Source organism: Dermacentor albipictus, chromosome 2 (assembly GCF_038994185.2).
Source record: "Dermacentor albipictus isolate Rhodes 1998 colony chromosome 2, USDA_Dalb.pri_finalv2, whole genome shotgun sequence".
In the NCBI taxonomy this organism is placed as follows: Eukaryota; Metazoa; Arthropoda; class Arachnida; order Ixodida; family Ixodidae; genus Dermacentor; species Dermacentor albipictus.
The window spans coordinates 123,068,321-123,094,107 of record NC_091822.1 but is presented as its reverse complement, the minus strand read 5'-3'; the positions used below and the strand labels follow the sequence as shown (position 1 = coordinate 123,094,107).

At 48.3% G+C, this 25,787-nt stretch overlaps 1 protein-coding gene across 7 annotated transcripts in view; it reads left to right on the top strand.

Annotated features, from left to right (window-relative positions):
• LOC135910746 (pleckstrin homology domain-containing family G member 5-like) overlaps positions 1-25,787 on the top strand; it is a 747,540-nt gene that overhangs the window by 541,407 nt on the left and 180,346 nt on the right. For all 7 annotated transcript variants that reach the window (XM_065442817.2, XM_065442821.1, XM_065442818.2 and 4 more), the window contains one exon: positions 13,990-14,223. In XM_065442817.2, the coding sequence (XP_065298889.1) occupies positions 13,990-14,223 (234 nt within the window). The remainder of the gene's footprint in view (positions 1-13,989; positions 14,224-25,787) is intronic.

Below are 25,787 nucleotides of genomic sequence, written 5' to 3'. Positions count from 1 at the left end.
CCTCCACTTCTCAGCTCGAATTGCGGCGAACATTCTGTGCAGATGTCTTTGGCAAACAAATAACAGCACTCAGTGGAGCCGTTCTCTAGACGACAAAAGCGAACGTGCAGCACTTGACCTATATAGGAGTTATGCCCTGACGAAATTTGCGACCGCCTTGTCTTGTATGGCTGACACGATAAAAGCCGGACCTTTATTACGACCTGCTTATCTCAAGCGACGCTGTCGAAAGTGTGCATACAAGTCGAGAAGGAACTGAAGCACGTGATTGAAAATGAAGTTCTTCGTAGCAAAGCTACCGGGGCCGGGTGGTATATTTTGAGTGCGTGCACCAGAGGAAGGTTCGTCGGCTCGCCGAACTGTAAAATGTTAAACCAAGAAGGAAGCAATGGATTGCCGTTCCTGAGACCGTACTTTGTAAGGATTATCTTAATTTTCAATTCTTCGGGCCTTAGGTTATTGGCCGACGCAATTCCACGTCTTTACTAAAGTGATTATCGTGGTTACATATGAATGGAATGGAATGATCCTTAGATTATCATTTTCCTTTATGGCTTACGCCGATCCTGCCCTTACGCTAGCAAACACCGTAAAACGCGAACACCTATTTCACGAAAGTACATTGATCGCAAGTATACTTAACCGCTAAGCAACAGACACACTACCTCTCGGACCGATCAACTACGCCTCCTCCGACAGTATACTGCGTCCTGTAGCAGCAATGTCTGGCCCAGCCCTATCACTAATAAGACGGGAGCCAAGATTTGCCGGCCCTTTGACCCAAAGCCGTCAACCACGGCTCAGAGGAAGCAGAGCGTGAGTTGTCCACCTGCGCGCAGCCGAGTTGCGTTGTCAGCTTGTCTTGGGCCCCCGTGTGCTTGAACTTTCAGACGACTCTCATTTCGTTCTCAGTTCGGTTCGAAGAGGGGGAAGGGGGGCGTCTGAAACACCGTGAACGACCGTGCAACGCGCAGCCACGCATGCTCAGCAGACGACCCTTGCACCGCCCCTTTCTCGCCGCGACATCTCGTGGCGGTGGAAAGAAGGAAGGAAGGAAGGAAGGAAGGAAGGGAAGGAGGGCGTGGGCATCCAAGCTCCCTCTGCAATCATTGCGCGAGGGGCATTATTCGACGAAACTAATTAACGAAACCGCGCGCAGGCGTCGCGGTACACTGGAGGGTGAACGGGAAGCCGTGCTCGATCCGCTGACTGCGCGGTCGCAGTGGAGCTTTGACACTTAACGCCCGGTGCATCCGTTACCCCGATCTCAAGGACGTACACCGTGCACAGACTGGTGAGGGCGCGTTGTCTGTGAGGCGATACACCGATTCACACTCGCCGGGAAGAGGGGTGGGGGGGTTGGGGAGAGGGAGCGTTTTAACTTTCTGTCGACGGCAGCCGGTGATTTGATAGCACTGAGTGGACCGAACGTAGGTCCGCATAAGGTGCCGCCGTGAGCAGCTCGGCTTGATATGAGCGACATCCAACCGAACAGGAGATAGATTTAGTGTAGTGTGCAGGGCGCAATTCTGCATGTGATTAGCCAAGAAACGCTACTTCTTTCTTGTTGGCGTTGTTATCTCTCTTCCTCTTCTTGCGGCTTATAGCGCTGGTGATGGCAATCACGGCTCGCATAAATTTGACCTCTACATTTTGTTGGCGCGTCCGAATAATTGCGGATTTGTATATACACTTATAAAAATTAGAAATGTTTTGCTTCTGTGTTCTCGTTCCACAACATGGCAACGAAAGGTGACGTAGTGTGGCGCGCGCGCGTTTTTCCATTCCGCCACAAGCATTATATTCTCACCCACCGCAGTGGCTCAGCGGCTGTGGTGTCGCGCTGCTGAGCGCGTGGTCGTGGGTTCGTTTACGGGCTTCGACCAGCGCATACCGCTGTGTGGCGAATGCAAAAATAAATAAATAAATAAACTACACGCTTTCGTACTTCTATTCACGTGAACGTTATTGTACACTATGTGGTCAAAATTAATCCGGTATTCCCCTCTTCTGCATACCTTAGTCCTTCGTGCATAACCTCCAACGTTAAAACCCACATTTTAGCTTTTTATACCTCTATTCTCGGATGCCGGGAATCGAAACCACGACCTTGTGTCCAGCCAACGGGCCAGTTCGTGAGCCTCCACAGGCACTATACAAAACAACGTGAGAGAGAGAGAGAGAGAGGCAGGAAGGTGAACTAGACGATCGAGTGTCTGGTTCGCTACCCTACACTGGGGGTAAGGGAAAGGGGGAGACCATGAAAACAGGGGGAGAGAGAACGAGCACTGCATGCGTGCACGCGGAAGGGTAGCACTGTAAACGGTCATTCGGGCCGGTGCGAAAGCTCGCCCTGCACTTGGTTCCGTCTGAGCGTCTGATGCGCGTTTTAATACTGGCGGATCACCAATCGTTGATCAAGTCGCTGTCTCTGAGAAAGGCGAACAGCAGGCGTAGAGCTCCTTTCCCGATTACTCTGCGCCCTTCGGAGAACGCTATAGGCCTTGAAAGACCTCACCCTCTTCAGCAGGAATGATTGCTCTGGCGCTGCAAGTAACTGACATTGTGGTCATTTATCTAATGAACAGTTCGCGTACATCCTGCACTAGCTATAAATGTTGTCACTGCGATTTCGCGACTCCCGAAAAGCGCCACTGAACCATGTCGCAGCTTGTCGTGCGCTGCGCGCAACTTTATTCCGGATGATGTACACGGTTCTCGCGTTGCGAGGTCGTCGAGGGCGCAAGGTAGCGAGAGAGAGAGAGGGGGGTGCGGAGAATCACGACGCCCCTGCAGCGTCACACTTGCCCTGCCCGATGCAAAGGCGCCCCCCCCCCCCCCCCGCATAACGCCCGCGGCGTAAAAAAATTGGAGGACGCTTAAGCTTCGCCTTCAAGAGTGGGACGCGACAGCGTTCCCGTCGACCCGCCAAGGGGTATAAGACAATGCGCTACGGCACAGCAATCACTTACGATGCGCCCCGCATCGGACTTAGCGCCCACCTATCACGCGGTGAGCGTCGAGCAACGCAGCGTTCGGCGCGGCAACGAAACGTGCGCCTGAGCGAACGAAACGAACCAAAGAACTCGGTGTCTCGGAGGGGAAACGATCTACGCCAGCCAAACGTCGTGATCGGCACGGGCAGAGAGATAGATAGTAATCTAAACCGGGAGCACGGCGAAGCGTCGTCAGGGGAGAGGGAGTCCCGCGACGCGCCTGGCAGCGGTCCCAATGCGCGCGCGGCGCGCCTCCTGTCGGGGCAGCGCCGTACATTGAGAGGAGGAGGTCTTCTGTGTTTGCCGCAAGATGGCTCTGCGTGTGCGGAAAGAGCAGAAGAAATGCAGCGGAAACGCACTTCGCAACTCGTGTAATTGTGACTTCTGTACGTTACATGTTCATAATTACCGATATACACCGCAGTATAACTTTCCACGGCTCGTTTCGAAGGCAACACCGCATTCACTAGAGGCGCGTTTGCACCGCTTGGAAGCATCGAACTCGTGGCTGAGTGGTAGCGTCTCCGTCTCACACTCCGGAGACCCTGGTTCGATTCCCACCGGGCCAATCTTGGAAGTTGCTTTTTATTTATGAAGCGCCTGCCGCGATTTATCGCTCACGGTCAACGCCGCAAACGCCGACGCCGACGACACCGGCTTTTCTGCGACACGAGCTCCTTAACGCTATCGCGTTAAAAACGGATGCTCGCGCGCCACTGTGTTCTGCGCCGAGGAAATCGGAACCGCTGAAAGGGAAAAGCGATACGGCCGACAGTCGGCCAGTCGGGTGCGTCGCGTTCCCAAGCCGCGCAACTCGCAGTGGATTAGCCAAGTATGTGGCTTTGTCAAGGAAGGAAAAAGTGGAGAAGGAAGGCAGAGAGGTTAACCGGTTCGGCCTAACCGGTTTGCTAGCCTACACATGGGAGCGGAATGGGGGGGACGAAAGATGGGAGGAGAGAGAGAGAGAGCACATAACACAGTTACAGTCCGTCACTCTTGCGCGGTATGCGACATCACTGTCACAGCCGCTTGTCCCAGCCCGTATCCTTCATAAACCGAAGTAGTCCCTTCGTCGCCTTCAGCTGCGATCTCTTCTGTCGGCGATATGTGAAAATGGTTGCAACTGACAATGCTCTATTGTCCAGGTGCGCTAGAACGGACGCCATGGACTGTCTCTGAACATTATATTCAGGACAGTCGCACAGAATGTGTACGTACGGGCTACGACGTTTCCTGCTGGCACTGAACCAGCTTCAGCATGTTGTTAAGAGAGTTCCTTGCGGTATGCCGCAAGTCCCAACGCACTGGGGGAATTGAAACGAGCTCCCGTGCTCACCACCCGGAGGCCGTGAACGTCAGGAGCGCGCCACGGGAACTGCACCAAACAGTCGCGAGCACCTCTGCAACGAATGGCCTCCGCACCGATTGAGATTCATAACGAAGCTATAACACTGTCCCAGTTCTATTGGTAGCTGTGCGGTGCGCGACCATTACAACGAAGTGACCTGTATAACGAAGGATTTCGGATGTCCCAAGCACTTCGTTTGTAAAGGCGTTCGACTGATATGGTAAAAGCGCGAAGTAGCCCGCATACTTTCGACAGAGGCTGCACATGTACTCATGTACTGTTTATATTAGGAACAAAGCTTCGTAAGGAATGAGCTTCTCATTTTGAAGGATCGTTACGAAAGACAATGCTGCGTAAGTTTCACGTGGCAAAGAAATTTTTTCCAGCATTTTATTTGCATTCGTTTGGCTGGAAAAGTTTGATTACTGGCGTAAGAAAAACTAAACCGAAATTTTCGTTTACTCTGAATTTCGTTCCCGAATTGTAGTGCCGACATTTCTGTGTAACGCAAAGCATTACGGAGTCTTAAAGGGTCGTTTCTGCTCAAAAAAAAAAATGCGTTGTGTAACTTTTTTGGTTCAATCATTCGCCCTTTCAGAATGCGAGCATGTCCCTGTGTCCTTGTTACACAGTTTATTAGCCCGTTCGCATCTTCGACAAAACGGGGTTATTAGAATTTACTTATTCTTCCGTTGTCGAAAGCGCGTAGTCATGTGATCGCCGCGAGGTTCCGCTGCTAAACTTGTCGAATAATGAGTGGATGTTTTGAGTGGAAGATAATGGTCGAAGCGGCAACTAGATGACGAGAGGGTCGCCATAGAGTTACTCGCAGGGTAGCGTTGCGATTTTTACACTAATTTAGAGTGGTATATTCACTAGTGATTTTACGTGAAACGCTATGCCGCTAGGCAACGATTTCGCTTTGCCCCAGCGTGCAACCTCCCAAGTGAAGCGCACCTCATACATACATCTGCGTTGGCTGTGATGACACGCACTCATTACGTGGAAACGTAGACGTCGGCTAAAAAGACGAGAAAAAGTAAAGAGAGAAAGATGTCTGAATCGACGGTGACCCGCTACACAAAGCACGATAGCAATTTCCTTAATCTGTACAGTTAAGCAACCATTAGTTAGTACCAGGTTTGACATTGGGGAGATTAGAGTTAGTGCGAAGACAAACGGTCTAGACCCGTTATCCTGTAAAAAGAACAAAGGAACATAAGCCTCGCAGTCCAGACGCCTGCTCATCTGGTCTTCAATTTTGCGACGGGGCAGCGCTTTAATTAACGACTGAGTTGCACACGCAATACCAACCCGCACATTGTGTCACGTTCTTAGTTTTCTTTTTATAAGTCTTGATGGCAAGGCAGAAATTGCCGCAGAAGACTAATCTCTGAAGCCAGGCAAGAGACTGAACGTTGTATAGACACAGCTACGTTTAAAAAAAAGAAGAAAGAATATAGAAAAGAAAGAAAGAAAATTCAGGCACCGATCATCTCGGCTTGTCTGAAGTATTAATTAGACAGAACAGACACAAGCAGGAAGGCTTGGTTGTGCAAATAGAAAAATAATAAAATTCAATTTCCTATTCTTCTCTTTGCGCCAATCATTTGGCTTCCAGCGTTCTTTCTTCGGTGCTTCCCTCTGTCGCCTTCTTTCTGACTTGCCGGCTCTGCGCGGGGCGTACCTCACAGAGCCGTCGGTAAATTTTCGGCGCCGGTAATTACAAGTTCGATAGTTAATCAAGGGGCAAAAGGTCGTTGTACTTTTAGCAAGAAAGGGCGTGGCACGGGCGACCTTACTGTACGCGTATCCACACGTAACCTAGCTCGCACATAGACATAAAGAAGAAAGAAAAGAAAAAGAACCTCGAGACGTTTTGCAACGACTCGCGCAGGCATGGGATTTGCCTAAACTCGATTATAAAATAGGCAGATGCCTAAAGCTGTCACTATATATTATTCAGGTGACATATGGTATTATACGTAACACTATACTGTAGGCGTCATTATTGAATACACAGGTATCAATCAGAGTATAATAAATCCAGGTATACTCGTACGCGGCTTTAACATAACAGTGTCTTATTTTCTACTTTAACCGCCTAGATTAGGATATGTTGAGCAGCCATATAGCCATCATTCCGTCGGAAAAAGGTACGGGAACATTGTCTGCGGTGAATGATAACAGCTATAGAAGGCGCAGGACCTGTATAAGGTCTTAACAGAAGACTATGAGGAAGTGCACGTCCATGTAGTCATCGATTTAATTCTCCAATGATCCCGGCATGTCGTGTAATTACTCATCGAAGCCTTTGCGGTCGGCGTAAGGGTCAGGGAATGAGCAAACGAAGAACTATATACACTCGCGGACGACTTTCTGTGGCAGTGAAGGGAAAGCTACGGGCGCCTGGCTGCTGCGCACGTGTTACGGCGCCAAGTAGTCCGCCAGCGTTTGGCAGCGCTTCTACGCTTGCCCGGAACAGAGTTTGAATCGCCGCAGCTCCCAATTAAGTGCGACGGTTTCGCGTTTGCCCAGACGCGGAAGGGAAAAGCCGCAAATTAAGTAAACTTTTACATTCAGTGGTGTGTTTTGTCTTACTTAAACGTCGCTAATAAGATGTTTACGTTTTCTGTTCCCCAGCTTGAACTAACGTGGATGAAAAACACGGGACTCTATTCAGAAGCGCTCTCACTTGTGCGTGCTTTGCCTCCGTAGCTTTCCCTTCATTGCCACAGAAAGTTGTCCGCTAGTATAGACCAGTCGACTTAAGCGCACGAAAGTATATACTCACGAACTCCCTGTAATTGCAACGCTGCAGTCGCAGCGACTGTCGTCACATTCCGCAATCGGCGCACTAGAGCGCACAAACAGTAGTAACACCAGCGCAAGATTTTCATCAAAAGCTCAGTGCTGGCGTTCGTGCAATGCCGTTGCTAATACAAGAGTACGTCACAAAAAAGAAAGAAAGAAAGAAAGAGAAGTTAGTGCCCTTCGAGTCTGCGAAGAACGATAACCAGCGAAGATGTATTGGTATGACTATATTATGATTTATATGGTTATTGTTATATTGATTGAACAAAGACCCATACGCGTAACCTCGTGGTTGTTATCGTCCTATTTTGTCTCGTTCGTCACCACAGTGACCGTTTGCTTTGTGGTCGCTGTGGTAGACCGCGATCGGTTGTACTGTTACGCTAGACACGCTCTTGCCAAAGGTTAAATCTACACACGACCGGTGACGCGGGGTCGGCACCACTGACGTCCCTGTAACACTCGATTCCGAACCGTTCCAGCAGGAAGGGCGCAATCCACTTGCCATCGTGGCGCGCGAGGTCGGTCTTAAGGACGACGATAGGCGGACACACTATTGCGTTTTGTTGTACTTGTCGACCCTCCAATGGGAGCGAAGGAGCGCCGCCATCCCACGTTTCTATATGTGGTCACGAAGGTCATGCGTCATAACACGATCGATAAGGTGATAACATTCAGAGCGACCGCCGCGGCTGATAACATCACGCGGAAACAGTTCGACGACTGCATATTTCTTTAACATCCCTACACGGCTCTTGCCCACGGACACACATTTTTCATCAGAACTTAGCCGTATACAGATTTAAGAATTCCGCTATTTCAGCACCTGGCGTCGAGTGAAATTTGTATGGGTAACCAGCGCCTGAAATTTCGCGCACCAGCAGCATCGCCGTAACACGCAGCCTACATAGCGAGTGGTGGAAACAGCTTTTCTTTTTCAGTAGCACGTGCTGCGACTTTGTGTCGTCAATTTCACCGCTCATTGTGAGGTACAGGCGCCGACAAAGGCGGTATACTCCACGCAGTCCACGCAGCGGGAGCCGGAGCAGCGGCACACTGCATCGCGACTCCATCTACAGACGGCACCTGGGATCCAGACAGCCAATGGGTGCCCTTTATTATCGACAGACATGATCCCAGATGCTGCCTGTAGGTGGCATTGCGATGCAGTTTGCTGTTGCTCCGGCTCCTGCTGCGTAGACTGCGTGGAGTATGCCACTTTTGTCGGTGCCTGTACATGTGTTCAGATGCTGGCCTGACTGGGAACCCTGGTGTGCTAGAACGTACGAGCGCATGCGCTTCTCCATCGCGCATGGGTATGGCCAGGGTTCGCCTGGACGCATAGAGCAAACGAACATTGATACAGGCACGCGTCTATTATTACCCAAAATGTCGCACCATTTTCGTGGCCTCTCTATCGGATGGCGGCAGTATGCTTCAGCTGCACGCTCAAACTGATGTAGCGCCGGCTGGCCAGCGCTGGTTTTCCGTTGCGCGTACGGTAGTTAGAAATCACGAAAGAAAGAAACAAAGAAAGAGCGAAAGGAATAAATTATCTATATTGTGTTGTTTATACATAAAAGACAGGCGAGTCAAGAGCGGTTGACATCGAAGAACGGCAGTCTTTTTGGGTGCATTAGTATATCATGAGGTTTGTTGTTTAAACTGAACTGCATTTGGGATCGGCACACATTTCGAGACTGCACTATCTCCAGGACTGAACTGTATTTTTCGTTAGGTAGAACCACACTCCCGGTTCCGGTTCTAGGCGCGCGCAGTTTGAACGTGCGCATCTGTTGTTTAACTTCGGCCTTTTCTGCCCTAATTACGCGTTATTACTACATTTTGACGCCTTTTTTCGTAGTTCTGCGTGCACTAGAAAACCTAAAATCGCCTTATTTTGATGAAAGTGGTCAGTAAGTGGCAGCCATATACCTAGGTCCTAGGAACCTAAAATCGATTTGAAGCCTTCAAAGAGGACCTTGTGTTTAAAAGAAAGAAAGAAAGTTAGAAACATTCCTGGCAAGTTTCTTCATACGAAATTCAGATACTGGGCATTCAATCCCTAAAGAGCACACGGTATCACGCATAACAGACTGCTCTTTTCCGTCGATCGTACTGGGAACTCGGCGAAGACAGTCTCGTATCATTCCTGTCCGCTTTCGACAAACCCTGCCGATTGTGCAGCGCCTCGCAGTGCCGTCGCCGATGGGAAACCACGAACAAAGTAAAGAAAAAAAAACTGTTCCCGGTGCACTTATTTCGTAAACTCATTTCGAATTCTGCGTTTATCATTTAAGCACGGCAACGAAATACTCGCCATTCGTTTACGGTCTCCCCAAACCTGTGATACAGGCGCATTATTTTAGCGACCAAGCACTGTTTGCGAACAAACACGTGCACTCACTTCAGGCGGGCGCTCGTGCGGCTTCACCACGGCTTTCTATAGTGGCCTTTGATTTACACAGGGCGACGTCACTGCGACTTTACGCTTGAACGCGTTCAACGCAATAGAAGTTCGTTTTCCTATAGCTAACCTCCTTAGATGTCTGCTCACGTAGAGAGTAACGCTATTTTCGCACTGCCCCTATGTTATTACAGTTCTTCTTCTTCTTCTCCCCCCCCCACCTCCCCCGATTTCTCTTTGTGACTTGTGTTCATGTAGTACATACCGCAGAGCAGTGGGCTTCGTAACACCGTGTGCAAACGATGATCTGAAGGGGAGGTGTGTTGTCATTGCTTTAAGTTGCTTTCGATTCCAGCCAACTCGCTGCTTTCTGGGCTAAGTGAATAAGTACGACGCCAACTTTCCTCTTCGTTCCGATTTCTAGCACCAGATGTATCGAGGCGGTTGTCACTTTGTTCGCGAATTTGGTCTTCGTAGCGGTCTTGAAGAAGGACAGAAGAAAGAGGAGGAACCGAAGTGTGTGGCTTTAGCTTTCGACATAGCGTACTGCTTTTTTGTTTCTTTTTTAACTCGTCACATTATAACTCCGCAGCCGGGATCGGACTTGTATTTTTTACGGCCCAGTGCTCAACGATGCCTCGAGGCATCGCGTTTATAATTTCTTCAAATCGTGAAAACGATCGCTTCTGCAACTAGGAGCAAAGCTAGTGTGTCATTAACATTGCCATGGCAAAACTGGTTCTCTCATAAAACGAACAAACATGAACGGCTAACGTCATTCTATAGCGAGAACGCTTAGTTTTGCTGGTGCGTCTTTGTCCCGCACAGTGCGCGTCCTAACAACGCAGCTCGCAGGCATTGATTTAGCGTCCCCCGCTGTCGAATATGGTTAACTAATGCCGCTCTGCTTGGATGGGCACAGACGTGGTCAGCTCACCAAAGAAGTGCCCTTCCCCTATATATATATATATATATATATATATATATATATATATATATATATATCAGTCGCGTGTGTGCGTGTCTGCGTGCCTTGCCCGCTCACTAGTATTCCGGGAGTAAACTGCAATGCTGCGGCGATGAGGCAACGCCACGACAAAAGAGGTCGCCACAGGAGTCGGTATCCTCTCAATTTCCTCTCTCGCTCCGCCTCCCTGTTTCTCGCTTGCCGCCCAGACAATGTCATTCCCTGCACGCGCCGCGCGGACAAATTTGATCCCGGCAACCAGCCGCAACATCCCACAAGTCACGTCTCCTATGTACTGCGCTCGGTGGGCCCGAATAACGGGCAGCTGTGTGGGTTCCCTGTACCAATCACGCCCCGTAGGCCATGGGGGAAATATCCTAGCCGGTTGGAGCAAAAGTATCTGTAGGTCGAAGCGACGTGTAATAAGATGAGGATAAAATGGAGTGGCGGAGGGAGTGCTGAGGCGAATAGGGATCAAAGACAAGCTGTATACAAAAAAAGAGAGAAAAATTGCTGGCTCTTCCGTAATCGAGAGTACATGCAAGCATGAAATGGCAACTGGCAAAGCACATTGGTTAGAGATTATATTAGCCACAATATTAAAACGGTTGCGAAGGTTGTGTAAGGTTCCCACCTGCGGCAAGTTGTTTTTTCATCCACTTTAATTTCCATCAATTTATCGTTTCTTTATTTTATTTATTAAGCACAAGTAATTTCCCCTATGTTGTCCTTGGTGTCAGGGTTTGTTGGCTTCTTATGATATGACTAATAAAAATCGGGCCCCTTGGTTAACCCCCTTTCTTCTCGTTATATATATATATATATATATATATATATATATATATATATATATATATATATATATATATATATATATATATATATATATACGGCTGCAAATCCAAACCGACGAAATGCGTGCCGCGCCGATCCAGTGATTTAACTTCGCTGCCCAATTCAAGCAGACCTTTTTATTACCGTTCATTTTGTATGTCGCCATCAGCGTTCCCCGATCCCGATCCAGTGTGGGCGGCTGCAAAAACGCTCACTTTGCGCAGTTCCAAGGGCACTTAGGTTATTGAGAACGACGTACGGCCCTCAGGACCCCCGTGTCAAAAAAGAAAGAGACGCTGTGCGTGGGATCTCTTCGCTCTCTCTTCGCCTAACGTTCTTCGAGAAGCAGTGATAAGCTACAACTCATCAACGAACCCCTCGCTTTATTATACGAGCACGGCACGCGTTACTAACCAGTCTGCACGCCATGCGAAAGTGAGTGTTATATACAGGCTTATCGGTGTATACAGGGTCCATGCCGGGCCGTCAGGACCGGCCATAGCTTTTTTCTTTTTTCTTTTTTTTTGCCGGCAGCCGTACAGGACATCTGGTGCTTATTGACTCGGCCGGGCACCACGTGTTTCGGATGTCACGATATCCACGCTCGATATACGTCTCTCCCGTTGTACTTATTTTATCTTACTTTTTTCGCACTATCCATACTCTGTCGTAAACAGTCGGCCGGCCATCACGTAAACGGGCACCATTCGACCTGACACCCATTGGCCCTCTCTTTACGTACGCTTGTAAACGTTGTGGGCTCCTTAGTGAAAGTGTACTTATACCTGAAGCGTCGACAGCTGTTATCGGAAGGCAGTAGTGCACGATGGAGCTGCGCTCTGGCTGTGCGGGGCTATAGGGAGTCGTCGTTAAGTATATAGGGGGGGGGGGGGGGGGGGATCTGGGTCGTTCGGAGCACGTTTTGCCCCCTTCCTATGTTATAGGCAGGTCACGTGTGATGTGTCGTATACGACATGGCCGTCTCCGTAGGTGTCGCTTACTGAGGAGATGAAGTTATCCTGGCATAAGACGCTGGCCGGGTAAGTTCTGCGGTCGCGTGAAGAACGAAAGGAGGTTTAGAACAGTAAGGCTGTTGGGCTAGTTAGCTAGCTAGTTAGCTAGGGGACCGCAGAAGTGTTGCGGAAAAAGGGGACCGAGGCAGTAAAGACGAAGGTTGCCTCCATTTAGCCTTACAGCAGGCGTTGCAGTTTTTGTCGAACCCAAAGGCAAATGCAGCCGCAGTGTTTTGCCGCTTTGCCGATATTTCAAGGTTGATTGCGCTTGTGCGGTTCACGGTGCGTCATCGGCGCCTGCATCAGGTTACCTTTCCTTAATATCTTGTTCTATATATTCTTTTTCCATTGCCTTCATCGTTGTCGTTGTATTCTTCCGCTACCAACACTTGTCTGCGAGCAAAACTCTATGTGCAACGCGATAGCTCAGGGACAAACAGCTTAACGAGCAGTTCGTTTCTGACAGCACGAAGAGAACGGGTTTCACCTTAGTGATTGTATAACTTTTAGGAAGTGATCGTAAATATATATGCCACAAACAACAAAACGCGACGCAGGCGCTGTATACGTATAGGTATACGCCCAACTATTTCTTTGTTTTCTCTAAACATCGCCGTTTCGTTGTATACAGTGAATGACGCCGTTATAACGGCCGCCCCGACACATTAGAAGCGGCGACAGCTGGTGCTGGCGAGGTCGTTTATAACAGGCTTCGTGTTTCTCCCGCGGCCGAGTCGAGAGCTATGACTGCTCGACGCCGCGAACGTGTGCCGTTCGGAAGGGGGCGCAGAGCCGCCGCTAATTGCGTACTTGTCCCTTCTGTTGAAGAGCAGTTCGCTTGAAAAACGGTTGCCTGTTATCGCAATAGAGGTTTTAGAAAATTTGTTTCTTGTCGCTTCGATTTTACCTGAGCTCATATTCCCTGGCTTGTCCTGCCGTGCAACAAGCCTGGTTTTAGAGTGGTCCAGTGTACTGACTCTTATCAAAGTAAACATTATACAGCGGCCAAAAAAAAATCTCACATGACGCGTATGGCACATATCCAATAATCTCGTATGATCATATGAGAACACATATGTTTGTGCTCTCATATGATCATACGAGATATGATCATCTATCTTAATCTATCTAATCTCTAATAATCTATCTATCTAATCTCTAATAATCTATCTATCTAATCTCTAATAATCTATCTATCTAATCTCTAATAATCTATCTATCTAATCTCTAATAATCTATCTATCTAATCTCTAATAATCTATCTATCTAATCTCTAATAATCTATCTATCTAATCTCTAATAATCTATCTATCTATCTATCTATCTATCTATCTATCTATCTATCTATCTATCTATCTATCTATCTATCTATCTATCTATCTATCTATCTATCTATCTATCTATCTATCTATCTATCTAATCAACTTGTGCGGAGCAGTGATGCAGTCACTGCACTAGATAATAACTTTAAAGAAACGGCCTTTACTGTATAGCCCAAATTATCGTCACGTTCTCGTACAGCCGATTGCTCGCTGTGATTGTTTCCGATGTTTGCCTACCCTGCCTCGTGGTGGCTCACCCCTCGCTCCCTCTCTTCCTCCGTGGTGCAGGCTCACCGGAGCAAGAGCCTGACGCAGATCGACTGCCTGGAAGGCGGCATGAGCCGTCGCGACGACGAGCCGAGCGGAGGCAGCAGCCCGTCGGACGCCTCCGGTCAGCCGCAGTCGCTGCAGTCGCAGCCGTCCCAGTCGTCGCCCTCGCACCAGCCGCCCCCGTCGCCCGACCGTCTCTCGGTGCCCGAGGACGCGCCGCCGCAGAGGAGCAGGCTGCGGCACACCTCACGGGTCAGTCCTGCATGCCACGCCTTCGCTTTTGTTTGTTTCCGCTGCGGCCGACCTGTAGACGGGACGCTGCAGTTCTGGCGACGGTGTCATCTGCCTTGCGTCGGAAGGGGTCGGGCAAGTCGGTGCCGCGGAAACCCGCAAGCTGGAGCAAGGTGCTCGACAGGGAGAAATTATCGTCCACTCGAGAGCAGCAAAAATCTACAAAGCTTCGTGCTATAAGATTAGCACCGAAGCAAAGCTCCAGAGATCTTGACATCTCAGCTCATGAGCCCAGAAATATATACACGGTGTCTTCCACAGTACCGGAAGGCTAGAAGCTCGCATTGGCTGTTCCACTATAGAAATGCTGGACATCGTCTAGTGCGCCTGTATAATCTGAACTGATGTCTTCTCTCCGTTACTACCCCTCGTCCTTACCCTTGTATGGGGTAGCAAACTGGACAAAGTCTAGTTAAACCCCGTGGCTTTCCATGGTGACTCTCCCTTTCACATCAAGAGAGATTAGATTAGCTTAGCCTACCAAAGGTCAATCAGAAGAGAGGACCAAAATAAATGCTCGCGCACTACTCACCTTCGGCGTAACGCCGGCTTAATGGAAGTGTCAAGGAAGGAATGAGCAGCGCGTGTACGGAGATAACAAGCTTTCCACCGTTCTCTGAAACGCGCGAGTCGGCCGTCTCGCCCATTTGGTTGGCACCAGCCGGGATGTATACCCTTCGCTGCACTGCTTAGAGTTGGTGAGGCAATAGAATCGCGCGACGTTACAAAACTTTATATACCATGCGAACGGACGTTTACATGTGTGCATGTCCAGGGAGTTTTCCTGATAGTGTTCTCTTGGCAACAACAGATGCTGGCCATCCGGCAGACGAGGAACGAATAGTTCCAAGGTAGATTTTGTTTCGGTAGAACTAACCATGACGAAAAGCGGCTGCATGCGACAAGCGCCGCCTGCCGCATCGGTATATTCCACTTTCGTGCCCGTTACGTTTGAGCACGTGCGGGCGAGTACGTGTAACATTTGCGCGACTCTGTGAATGCTTTAACGCCAACTGCAGTCAAGTGCACGCGCCTGCACGACGTGCACGTGTGAAGGCTCGCTATCGTGAAGAGAGCGCGCGAAACTTAAAAAAACTAATTCGCGCGTTGTTGAACGCGTCAGCTGCACAACTATAAGCCCTACACAAACACGCCGAGAACGCGAATTCAGCGTAAATCCCTCGTCGAGCGTTCGTCGGGGCGCCTCGAGAACAGAGCGCGCGCGGCGTTTTGAAAAGAGGACGGATTTAGCTTGGCTTTCTGCAAACGGCTTCGTCGTTATTGCCTCGCCTGCCGCCGCGAAAACTGAGTATAGGCCGAAGGGATCAGTGTTGATGCTGCGCACAGCTAGACCGCCGAGCGCATAAATACCCGCGCAGAGAGTGAAGCATAATGCCAGCTGACTGCGTTATCGAGGCAAGGTTGTGAGAATGCACGTACAGCTTCATGGCGAAACAACTTCTGCCTCGTTCTGACGCAAAGGACGAGCAATCAATATGACGATTAATTCGCGCTTTCTTTAAGGCTACTCTATGCTACGCGCATATTTAGCAGCTCGCGCGTTCTCACATTCGGCATCGTAGTCGCTGTTTGAATGTGTGTTCATTATTACGAGCACAACTGGATGGTCCGTTCGAGTACCAATAGTATACACCAGTGCAGCCGACGGTATAACAGAGTACAGAGTGCAACACTAGTACACGAACATCCCACGCATGCACGTGTAAACGAACTGAGGACATACGCATGCTCACAGGAGATGGACGCGTGCGAAAATACGCACGCACGCACGCACGTACGCACGCACGGACGGACACATGTCACGAGCGCACGTACGCAGCCGCAAGTCAAGCATGTATGCCCTGTATACTCACGGAAACCACCGCATATGTGCGATTACTCGAGGGTGCCGAGTCACGCCGCTGTATGGATGTGGAATCGGTCATTAAGGCGATGCGGTCTCTGATCTGAGCACAGGAGAGAAAGTAACGCCGATGTCGCGCGTACACTGGAGACAGTGGAAACTGAAAGAATCCGCATTAGTTAGGCCTAAATTGACGACGCGTTTCCCTGCGTTAGTACAGCACTGGTAAACACGCACGAACTTACACATGTACACCCCGTCATTATGTGGCAGCTTCGGCCCAGAATCCAAACCGCGACGTCGTGCTCATTGACATTGAGTAACCCTCCATGACGCACGCGGTATATCTTATCGACACATCGCTTTGCTTGCGTCCCTGTACGCACATGAGTATAGAAGTATACAATACAGGCGGTCGCTGAAAACTGAAAACTTTGTCTTAAGAAAGCTGCGAAAAAATATAAAAGTCGAACGCGGCGCGCGCGTGTACTCACTCAATACGAATAAAGGTCCGCCCGCATACCGGACGTCTAGACTTCCAGCTCAAAAAAACAGAAGTGGAGGGGACTGATGTGCAAATATCGGAAGTTTCTAGTCGTGTGGTGTGGGGGATTGGAACGTCGCCGAGGCATTTCCTTTTTTTTTTTTCTTGCCCTGCCATCCGGAAGACGTGACGGAAAGCTTTCGGCAACGTACGTTTGACCCGAGAAAGGCTCTAAGCGAAATCCAATTTTCTTAATGGCGCCGCAGGCGTGTACTCGTCGCTAAGTGCGCACAGTGCTCGAAGTGTAACAGCGGCTGGGAGAACAAAAAAAAAGGAATAATAAAGAAAGAAGGAGCCCACGCCTCGGAGCCGAGCCCTTTTGAACTTATTAACGACGACAACAAAGTGGGTCCATGGGGTGGTATGACAGAAAAAGAAAAAAAAAATACAAGGCTGAAGAGAGCTGGAGGCGACGTGGTGTGCCGCGCCGGCGGAAAAGAGCGTTAGACATCGTTTATATAGGTGATCGCCATTCCTTCCACCCATGCTGGCAAATTAGAAAATTTTAAGAGGGCTTCAACGTCTACGCCTACGGCTTTTCGTATGCGAACGCCATAAGCCCGTTGAAGGTTAGCTGCCAGGAAAACTGCAAGGGGCTGCATATACGCTAGTCAAGCAGTCGTAGCAAAGCTGCAGTGTTGTCAATTTTCTTTGCACCGCTCGCTTAAATATCACCTTAGCAGATGGTGCGCGCATGCCGGAATGACACGAAAAAAAAAAGAAATGCGAGGGGAACATTGACCACTTATTTTGCCACTGTCATCAATTTCAAGCACAAAGACAATCTCTGTCCAACACATTGAGGAAATTGGGTGATCGTCCTCTGAGTGAAGAGAAATTCTAGAGCACCGTCCCCACCGATCATCGGCTCATAAGGCAGTTAGTGAAGGCACTTTTGTGCTTTCTGAGAACGTCTGGCTTATGCGAGTGGCTTTGACTCAATGACTGTCCGTGCACATCTCTATGCCCTCTCTCTCTCTCCCTTATCTCTCTTCCCCTTCTCCCTTCCACAGGGTAGGGTAGCCAAACAGTCTCTTGACTGGTTAACATCCCTGACTTACTTATATACCTCTCTCTCTCTTTCTTTCCGGCGAGTGGTAATGGGTGCCGTTCTAAGACGAGCAGATTTATTTATTTATTTATTTATTTATTTATTTATTTATTTATTTATTTATTTATTTAACTCTTCCCGTTTTTCGTTGTCGGTTGTATAGTTGGAGGTCGGCATTTCACGCCTGCTATACAGACACGCGGATGCAAATGGTGCAATATCTCGCGTGACCCTGTTGCGGGCCGCGTTCATTTCCGAAGGCTATAATCACGGCTAAGTATTTGAGACGCACGCGTTTTCCATCTCTGCTATCGCCGAGGTTAGCGGCTTTGTTATCTACTGAATTTTGCCTAGTGAAAAAAAACAAACGCTGCTTAAATGCAACAAACATACTCCGTGAGCACAATTCCTTAGCGAAGGCGAAATGCTTTCCAGAAACATTCGGCCATTTGCTAGCATCGACAATCATCGCCAATGGTTTATAGAGAACAAAAGACTTTTTTTTCGCGGCCGGTATTAAAAATTCGTAATTTTGCGAGCATTCTTGCGACACGTTCACTTGCACTTCGCACGTAAAATTTTGCACGGAAGCTGCTGTAAAATTTGAAACTATAAGCACGAACCAAATAATAGAATGAGAGCACCTCCAATTAAATAGAGGGCAGGAAAGGAGGCGTGGCGACAAGGGAAGTTGTCGTACGGAGGCTAGATGGCATGCTCCCTCAAGAAACGTTTTTTTCCCCTTCCTTCGCAGTTTTCGAAATTGTCAATCGTTAAGGCGGTGACTGCGTAACATTGTCAAGCTTCTGCAACACCGCACCAGATGGCGCTGAGGAACGCTCTAAAGCTTGGTGGCGCAACCGTCCGCCCCGTTCCAAAAAGGACACTACTTGCATTCATCATCCAGCAGAACTTCTTGTTGGGCTAGTTGGTGCATGTTACTGAAGTACTGAAGCGCCAAACAGACGACACAAGAAGAGACACGGACGAGCGCTCGTCCGTGTCTCTTCTTGTGTCGTCTGTTTGGCGCTTTAGTGCTTCAGTACCATCCATCCAATCAAGAAAACAAAACAACAAAAAATTCTCTATATTTGACGCACCATTAAAACTGGTCTGACCAAGGATGCACTCGTGGGGGCCACACAGCCCTTGCGCGCGTTTCGTGCACAGCAGCAGCAGCAGCAGCAGCGGCGGCAGCTGGCGCTAAACTAAAGCGGCCTCTTGACGCGCGCCGTTGAGACGGGCGTGGCATGGCCGCTGCGGCAGTGTTAAAACAGTCACGACACTCTCAGGTTGTCCAACGCGCAAGGTTATTGTTCGTTTCCGCAGTGACGCCTTTGACGTCGCCCGAGACACGGTCGGTGAGAGCACAGATTAGAAAAATACGGAAAACAGAAACAAATTAGCGCAAGTGGGCGGCCCTGCAGGGCGAGCGCTTGAAGGCTGGCTAAACCACGCGACTTCACGTCAAGTTTCATCATGTCTCCACGGCGGATGGAAAGCAGCCGTTTTGTGCGCACTGCTCAAAGGTCGACCTTTCTGTGACGAGAAGGTCGAACAGTTATTCGCGGCCGAATGCCCTCGGAGCCGATGGCGGCCTAGCCCGAACTGCGCACAACGCAGCTTAACGCAGCGCTTAATTCTCTGTTTGAAACTATCTATCTATCTATCTATCTATCTATCTATCTATCTATCTATCTATCTATCTATCTATCTATCTATCTATCTATCTATCTATCTATCTATCTATCTATCTATCTATCTATCTATCTATCTATCTATCTATCTATCTATCTATCTATCTATCTATCTATCTATCTATCTATCTATCTATCTATCTATCTATCTATCTATCTATCTATCTATCGAGTTTAAACAAACGCTGTGCAAAATTCAAAAATAAAAAGACGAAAATTGGACGTTTCGGGGCTCGTCGGGTCCCTTGCTCACAACGGACAACATAAGGCAATGGCTCTTAGTTGGTATGGACGAGATGGCTATTTGTCTCTTGTAGTTATCTGTATATATGTACACGTTCTGCTCACCGAGACGCTATCCTGTCCTAAAATGCACTACACATTTTTCAGTGCCACACCCAGGCGAGCGGCGTTCCTGAAAAACGGAAACGCGGTTAAGGCCAGACAGTGTTCATTACACAGAGAAAAAAAAATCGAAAACCCCGCGTAACAGGGGGCGTAATTTCGACAACAGCGCTCTCCATACAGCTCGGCGTGTCATTCGGAAGATTTACCGCGCTAAGACCTGTAGTTTCCCGCTGCACAAAAGAAACTGAAAGATCTAAATGCATTGCGCTGCACTGTCATTTGTTGCAAAACGGCTGCGCGGCGTGTAATAGTCGGTCCACGGCTCACGTTCGGTAGCGATTCAGGCGTCACGAATCAATCTCTGTTAGAGTATGGTATACTATCGCCAACTGGCACTGATGTCGCCGCTTGTTAAGCATGTACGATAGTAGCAGCAGCGGCGGGAATATTGACGGGGTTATCTCTCGCTCGAAATGCTAAGAAGGTCCCCTCTTTCGCGTGCGAATCATTACTGTCGGGGTGCCTCCCCACCTAACTCGATCCTCTTGTTCTTGCTTCCCCGTTGTACATTTGCGCGGAGCGGCGAAGCCATTCGTCTCGCGTCTTTTGCTTTTTTTTTTATATTCTCCCATTCTCTGTAGCCTCCACGCTGTTCTATCGTGTGCAACGTAGTCTGCGTTCCTCTTTTGTCCTGTAAGTGCATACAGAGGTCTGAGATTGTAGATGGCGACGCCGGATGATAGGGGTACGATGGCTGGAGCTAGCCATCCTTCCGCTTTCGGTTCGCTTTCCGATTCTTCCGTTGCAACTGCGTAGGTTTGAAGACGAGCATCCGTGCCGCTTACAAGTTCGAAATGCACTGACTCTGCTGTATCTATCGTTTTCATGCGGCACCCACGGTTGTATAGTACTGCGATGCAGAAATAGAAGCCTCCTTCCCACCTAGCGCGATACCGAAGGCGCCATCGAAGGTGCGTTGTCAGAAAGAAATAGAAAAATTCACAGCGCATGAGGCGCTTTTTTGTTTTGATTACTTTTTGCAGAACAGCATCGGTAAATAATTTTCCGTGTAGGAATGTTAGCGTGTTAGCAATGCAACGCAGGTAAAATAGTTCTTTTTTTCATCTTTTTATTTATTAATGCCGCTCAAGTTTCTCACCGACTATAGCAAATTATTGTCCATAAAAATTTCTTATCAAGGAAATCTTCCTTTCTAGCATCGCCAGCTTGCATATCGTGTTCGATATGCAAGCTCGAGCGTATACTTTGGGACCTGTTTATGTCAACGTTCATAATCGTGACTTATTTCTGTGGTTGTCGCTAAAACATACGATGTACGTATGTAATCCCATCTGCCAAACATTCCTTGTACACGTCTTCATGTTTGTGACACATCATTGTATGTGTTCTTATTTATTATGTAAGTCTATATAAGTCATACTTTGCAGCTGTTTTGTGATTGTTATGGGATTTACAGTTAATCGGACTTGCAACCTCCATCCAGGTCATGTACCTAGGGTACTGTACTTTTTACTGTTATTGTAGTTCAATAATTAATGTAGTAATAAGCCTTTTCTAAACAGAAAATTGACAGTTTTGCCTCAGGAGGCTCAAAAACAATGCAGCAGGCTTCTGCGGCCTTGCAGATCACAACCCAGTTTCCAGCGAAGCTGTTTCTTTCGTGCAGTTTCAATAACAATGCCGATTGACTGTAACTAAATCACATACTTTAAAATGTTGCCCACAGATGAATCGTTATTTCGAAACCTTGGCGACATATAACGTTTTCGATAGGGAATTGTTATGTAACGTTATGTAACGTTTTGTTGAGGAATTTTCACAAAAGCATTTGACTCATCCACACACGTTTCACTTCGCCAGAAGAATGGCAATACGGTCATTAACTCGCTACGCTCTGCAGTAACGCTCCACAAAACTCATAACGGTCCGAGGCGCTTGTTCACGTAATTTATTGCAAAGGACGCAATTGACTTGCACAATTGAAAATCCTGCACATAACCAATTATCTCTTCCTTACAGTCACCAAGATGCCACTTTTAGTTCACCGAGAACACTGGGAAAAGCGCACATAACGAATGAAAAAACCCGATAAAACAAGGAATTATTTATTTGTAACGTTGCTGATTCACGCAGAAGCTTTATAGTTTCGAGATACATTACACTTCACACGGCCCCTATTTCTACTGAATATAAACTTCGTGTCACGCAGAGTTCTTTCGGGACATCGGCAAACGTAGCTGGTAAATGTACCGTGACGCTTTCTAACACTTGCTTAAGGAAGTTTTTCGTGTGAGCCGTATCAGATCTGCGGACATTTAACTTTGTAGAGAAATTTGTTGTATAGTGATCAGCCCAGTCTATAGCTAAGTTTATTTTGGTGGCATTTGTTGTCATGCCAGGGCAGCGTACCCAATTTCGCGCCGCCTCGTAAGATACACTGATACTGCTCTGGAGCGTTTGCGTACGTAATTCATTCCAGAGGCTGCAAATAACCACAACAGTTTGAACTTTGCCTGCACATTACTTATAACGTGCCCCAAAATTTCGGCAAATACAAACAAGGTGCCCTTCTAGTTCTACGAGGGCACCGGAGAAACCTACTACGAACATTGTATGGCACATGAAAGTAGGAAAAGAAAGAGGGTTATGTAATTATTTACGGCACTTCCAATTAAGCCAGCACCATGAAAGTTTAACAACTCAATAAACATTTCCCCTGCGTTGACTGAATATTAAAAGTTCATCTTGTACAGTTATATTATGACTGTGAGAAACGTTGCAAATAACGGCAGTATGACACTTTCAGACAGTTGATTAACAATTTTTTTGTGAGGGCAGAATTTAATGTCCACGCATGTAACTACACACAGAAATTTGCCATTGATATAAACACATTTTTTCGCTAAACTTGATCTTGGTGGCGATTGTAATTGTGCCAGAGCTTCGCGCTAAATTTCGTGGTGCTAGAAAAACTCAAACATATTCTTAGAAGTGCCTAAATACGTAATTTATAGCGCATTGCATGATTACCCACCGAAGCTTCGAATTTCGCAAATGCGCACAATCCACAATGTGCCCCTTATTTTTTGCCAAATATGAACCTTGTGTAACGTAGTTTCCCCGGGAGACTGAGAAACATAGCGTGAAATGTGGCCATATAACTCTTGCGAGCATTTGATAAACGATTTTTTTTTGCAATAAAGCTCCATTCGCCCCACGTGAATTTAATTTGGCACACAAATTTTCCATAGTGTTCCCCCCGCGTTCGCTATATGTGATCTTGGTGGCATCTATAGTTAATCCATGACATCGGGCTAAATATTTCCTCACTCGCAAAACACTAAATAACGCTCCGGAGCATGCACTTGAATGCGTAGCTAATTGCAAATTACTTAAATAATCAACACACTTCGAACTTTGCCTGTCCATTGCCCATAACGTTATTCTTTTTTTTTCCACCAAACACAGGGAAGGCCACTTGGTTATTTCACTGAGGACACGGCAGAAGCCAACTATGAAACTCGTATGACCCATCAGAATATGAAAAAGAAAGTCGGTTGAATAATTATTCGCAATGGTATTATTTGGGTCCGGAACGTGAATATTTCACTACCCATTACACCCAACATTGTCCCTTCGGAAGTTGGTGTCTTGTCCAATCGGAAGTTGGTGTCTTGTACAGTTATTTTAGGACTTTAGGTGACATTGCGGTTAAAGGCAGTGGTTAAGCTAAGAAAAAGCGAAAATTTTTCATTCGTGCACTCACAGCATGCTTCTTATATCAACGAAATATAAGAAACGTGTCTCGCATAGTTCGGCAGGGAGACCGAGAGATGGCAACTACATGACATCTATAAAGTATAAAAATTAATTGGGAGGACACGAATACTCAGTAATTATTTTAAGAGCACATAACTGCGCTAGACATTTCAACCTTGCCGTTGTCAGGATTGGGGGCTCAATCCCATCGTCCGTGGTCCTTTGCCAAGATTGGAGTACGGCATGAATTCGAAGGTAGCTGGCCCATGCCGTCGTCCAACTTATTTACGCTGAGATCGTTGATGAAGTGAAGAACTGTTTCTCATCGAGAACGAGGAAAAGGGTTTATTTACAGAAACTAAATCAGTCTAACATGACTGCTTGAGAAAAAGAGTATTAGTCCAACAGGACTGCATGAGAGAAGTGACTCAGTCTAACATGACTGCTCAAGAGAAGTGTCCTCAGCATTCGCACAACCACAGTTTTTATACACTCGACCCGCCAGTCCTACGACGCGGCGACTGTTCGTTTACTCATCACCAACTCACCGCCGCTCTGCAGATCAGTTTACGTACACAAAGGCAACCGCGCTCTGATGCCCGACGACGGCGTTGGCGGGGGTGCCGAAGCGTGAGACGCACCAAAATACGTTGTCCCCACGGCAGCTTGTCCATGCGTGTCAAATCAGCTCCGCGTTGGGGAACTCCGGAATCATTGTTCACACACGCCGAACTAGTTCCGTCACAATGTCGATGAGGCGGGTGGAAGGCGGCGGATTCCAGCGCAAAGGCCGCTTCTTTGAACGCCTCCCAGCTGCAGCGACGGAGAGGGAGAGGTGCGCGTCGTGTCGCCCTGTCGTAACTGTGTGGCAATCTTGTTTCACAGCTCGCCATTCTTGACACCGTGGACGTCACCCATAGAGCGGTGCTCACTGTCCTTAAATATGAGGTCTCTGCCGTTTGTAGTCCTTCCGCGTGAAAGGAAAAAAAAGGTAAGCGTTTCATATAAAGCTTCTGTAAACAGGCTGAAAAACGAAGGTTTAACAATTTTGTTTTGAACACAAAATTCACACTCACACAATTCAAAATTTGCCTACACATTACCCGTGACCTTCCCCACGCTAAGCTAAACCATAGACTAAGTGAGCGATATGCTTTTTTTTGTGTTTGTGTGTGTGTTTGTGTGTGTGTGTGTGTGTGTGTGTGTGTGTGTGTGTGTGTGTGTGTGTGTGTGTGTGTGTGTGTGCGCGTGTGTGTGAGTGTTTGTGTGTGTGTGTGTGTGTGTGTGTGCGTGCGTGCGTGCGTGCGTGCGCGCGCGCGCGCGTGTCAGAAAACTGCGAAGACTGTCACGGTGTTTTTGAGCGCTTCTAGTCGCCTTCGTTGTGAACGTAAAAAAGAACAAAATGAAAAAAAAATGAAAGAAAGAACCCAGTCTGGCGATTTATAGGTTTGCACCGATATGTTTCACCGAGCTGCGCATCCTTTCAACGGCGCGGCGCATACGCAAACCCTCGCTTCGAGGTTTGCGCGATTGAGCGAGCGAGATGGATATATACGCGCGGCCGCGTGATTTAAGGGACTGCCACCCAGCGTGACGACGCAGTCAAGCGAGCGGGCGACGAAAACCACGACCTGCGGGCGTGTGCGACGACCGCCCGCGCCCGTCTATCCGTCATTCTCGAGTTTGCGCAACCTTCGCGACGTCTTGAAACACTGTTTCGCCAGAGCGCGCGACTCGCGACCAAGGTCCGCAGCCGTCGTCGTGCTGGCGGCCGTAGAGGCCTGAAAACCACCCCGGCCGACGAGACTGTTTATGATGGAAACCGAAGAGAGGGAGAGGCAGTGGAAAGGGGGGAAGCGCAGCCGTTTAACCTCACGGCCGAGTGTCCGGTCGGATTCTTGACGCGGAGATTTCGGCGAGGGTCGTGTAGAGAGAGAGAGAGAGAGAGAGGGTTAACGCGGAGATGGGGCGACGGGAAAAGTGAGCCGACATTGGCAATATGTAGACTGCCGCCGGGAAAGCAAAAGAAGGGCTTGGTCTTGACATATATGCCCGCGCTGAGTGCGTCGTAAAATAGGGAGGATCGAGGACGGTGCGCCAAAGTGGACGGCCGTATAGCTGTGCTTGAATGTATTTCGACGTCTTCCGGCTTGCCTTTTCTCGACTGTTGATGTATATACTCGTGTCACGAGGCCGACCACCTGCATGTGCCGGCGCTCTTGACGCCCCATTGACACTTTC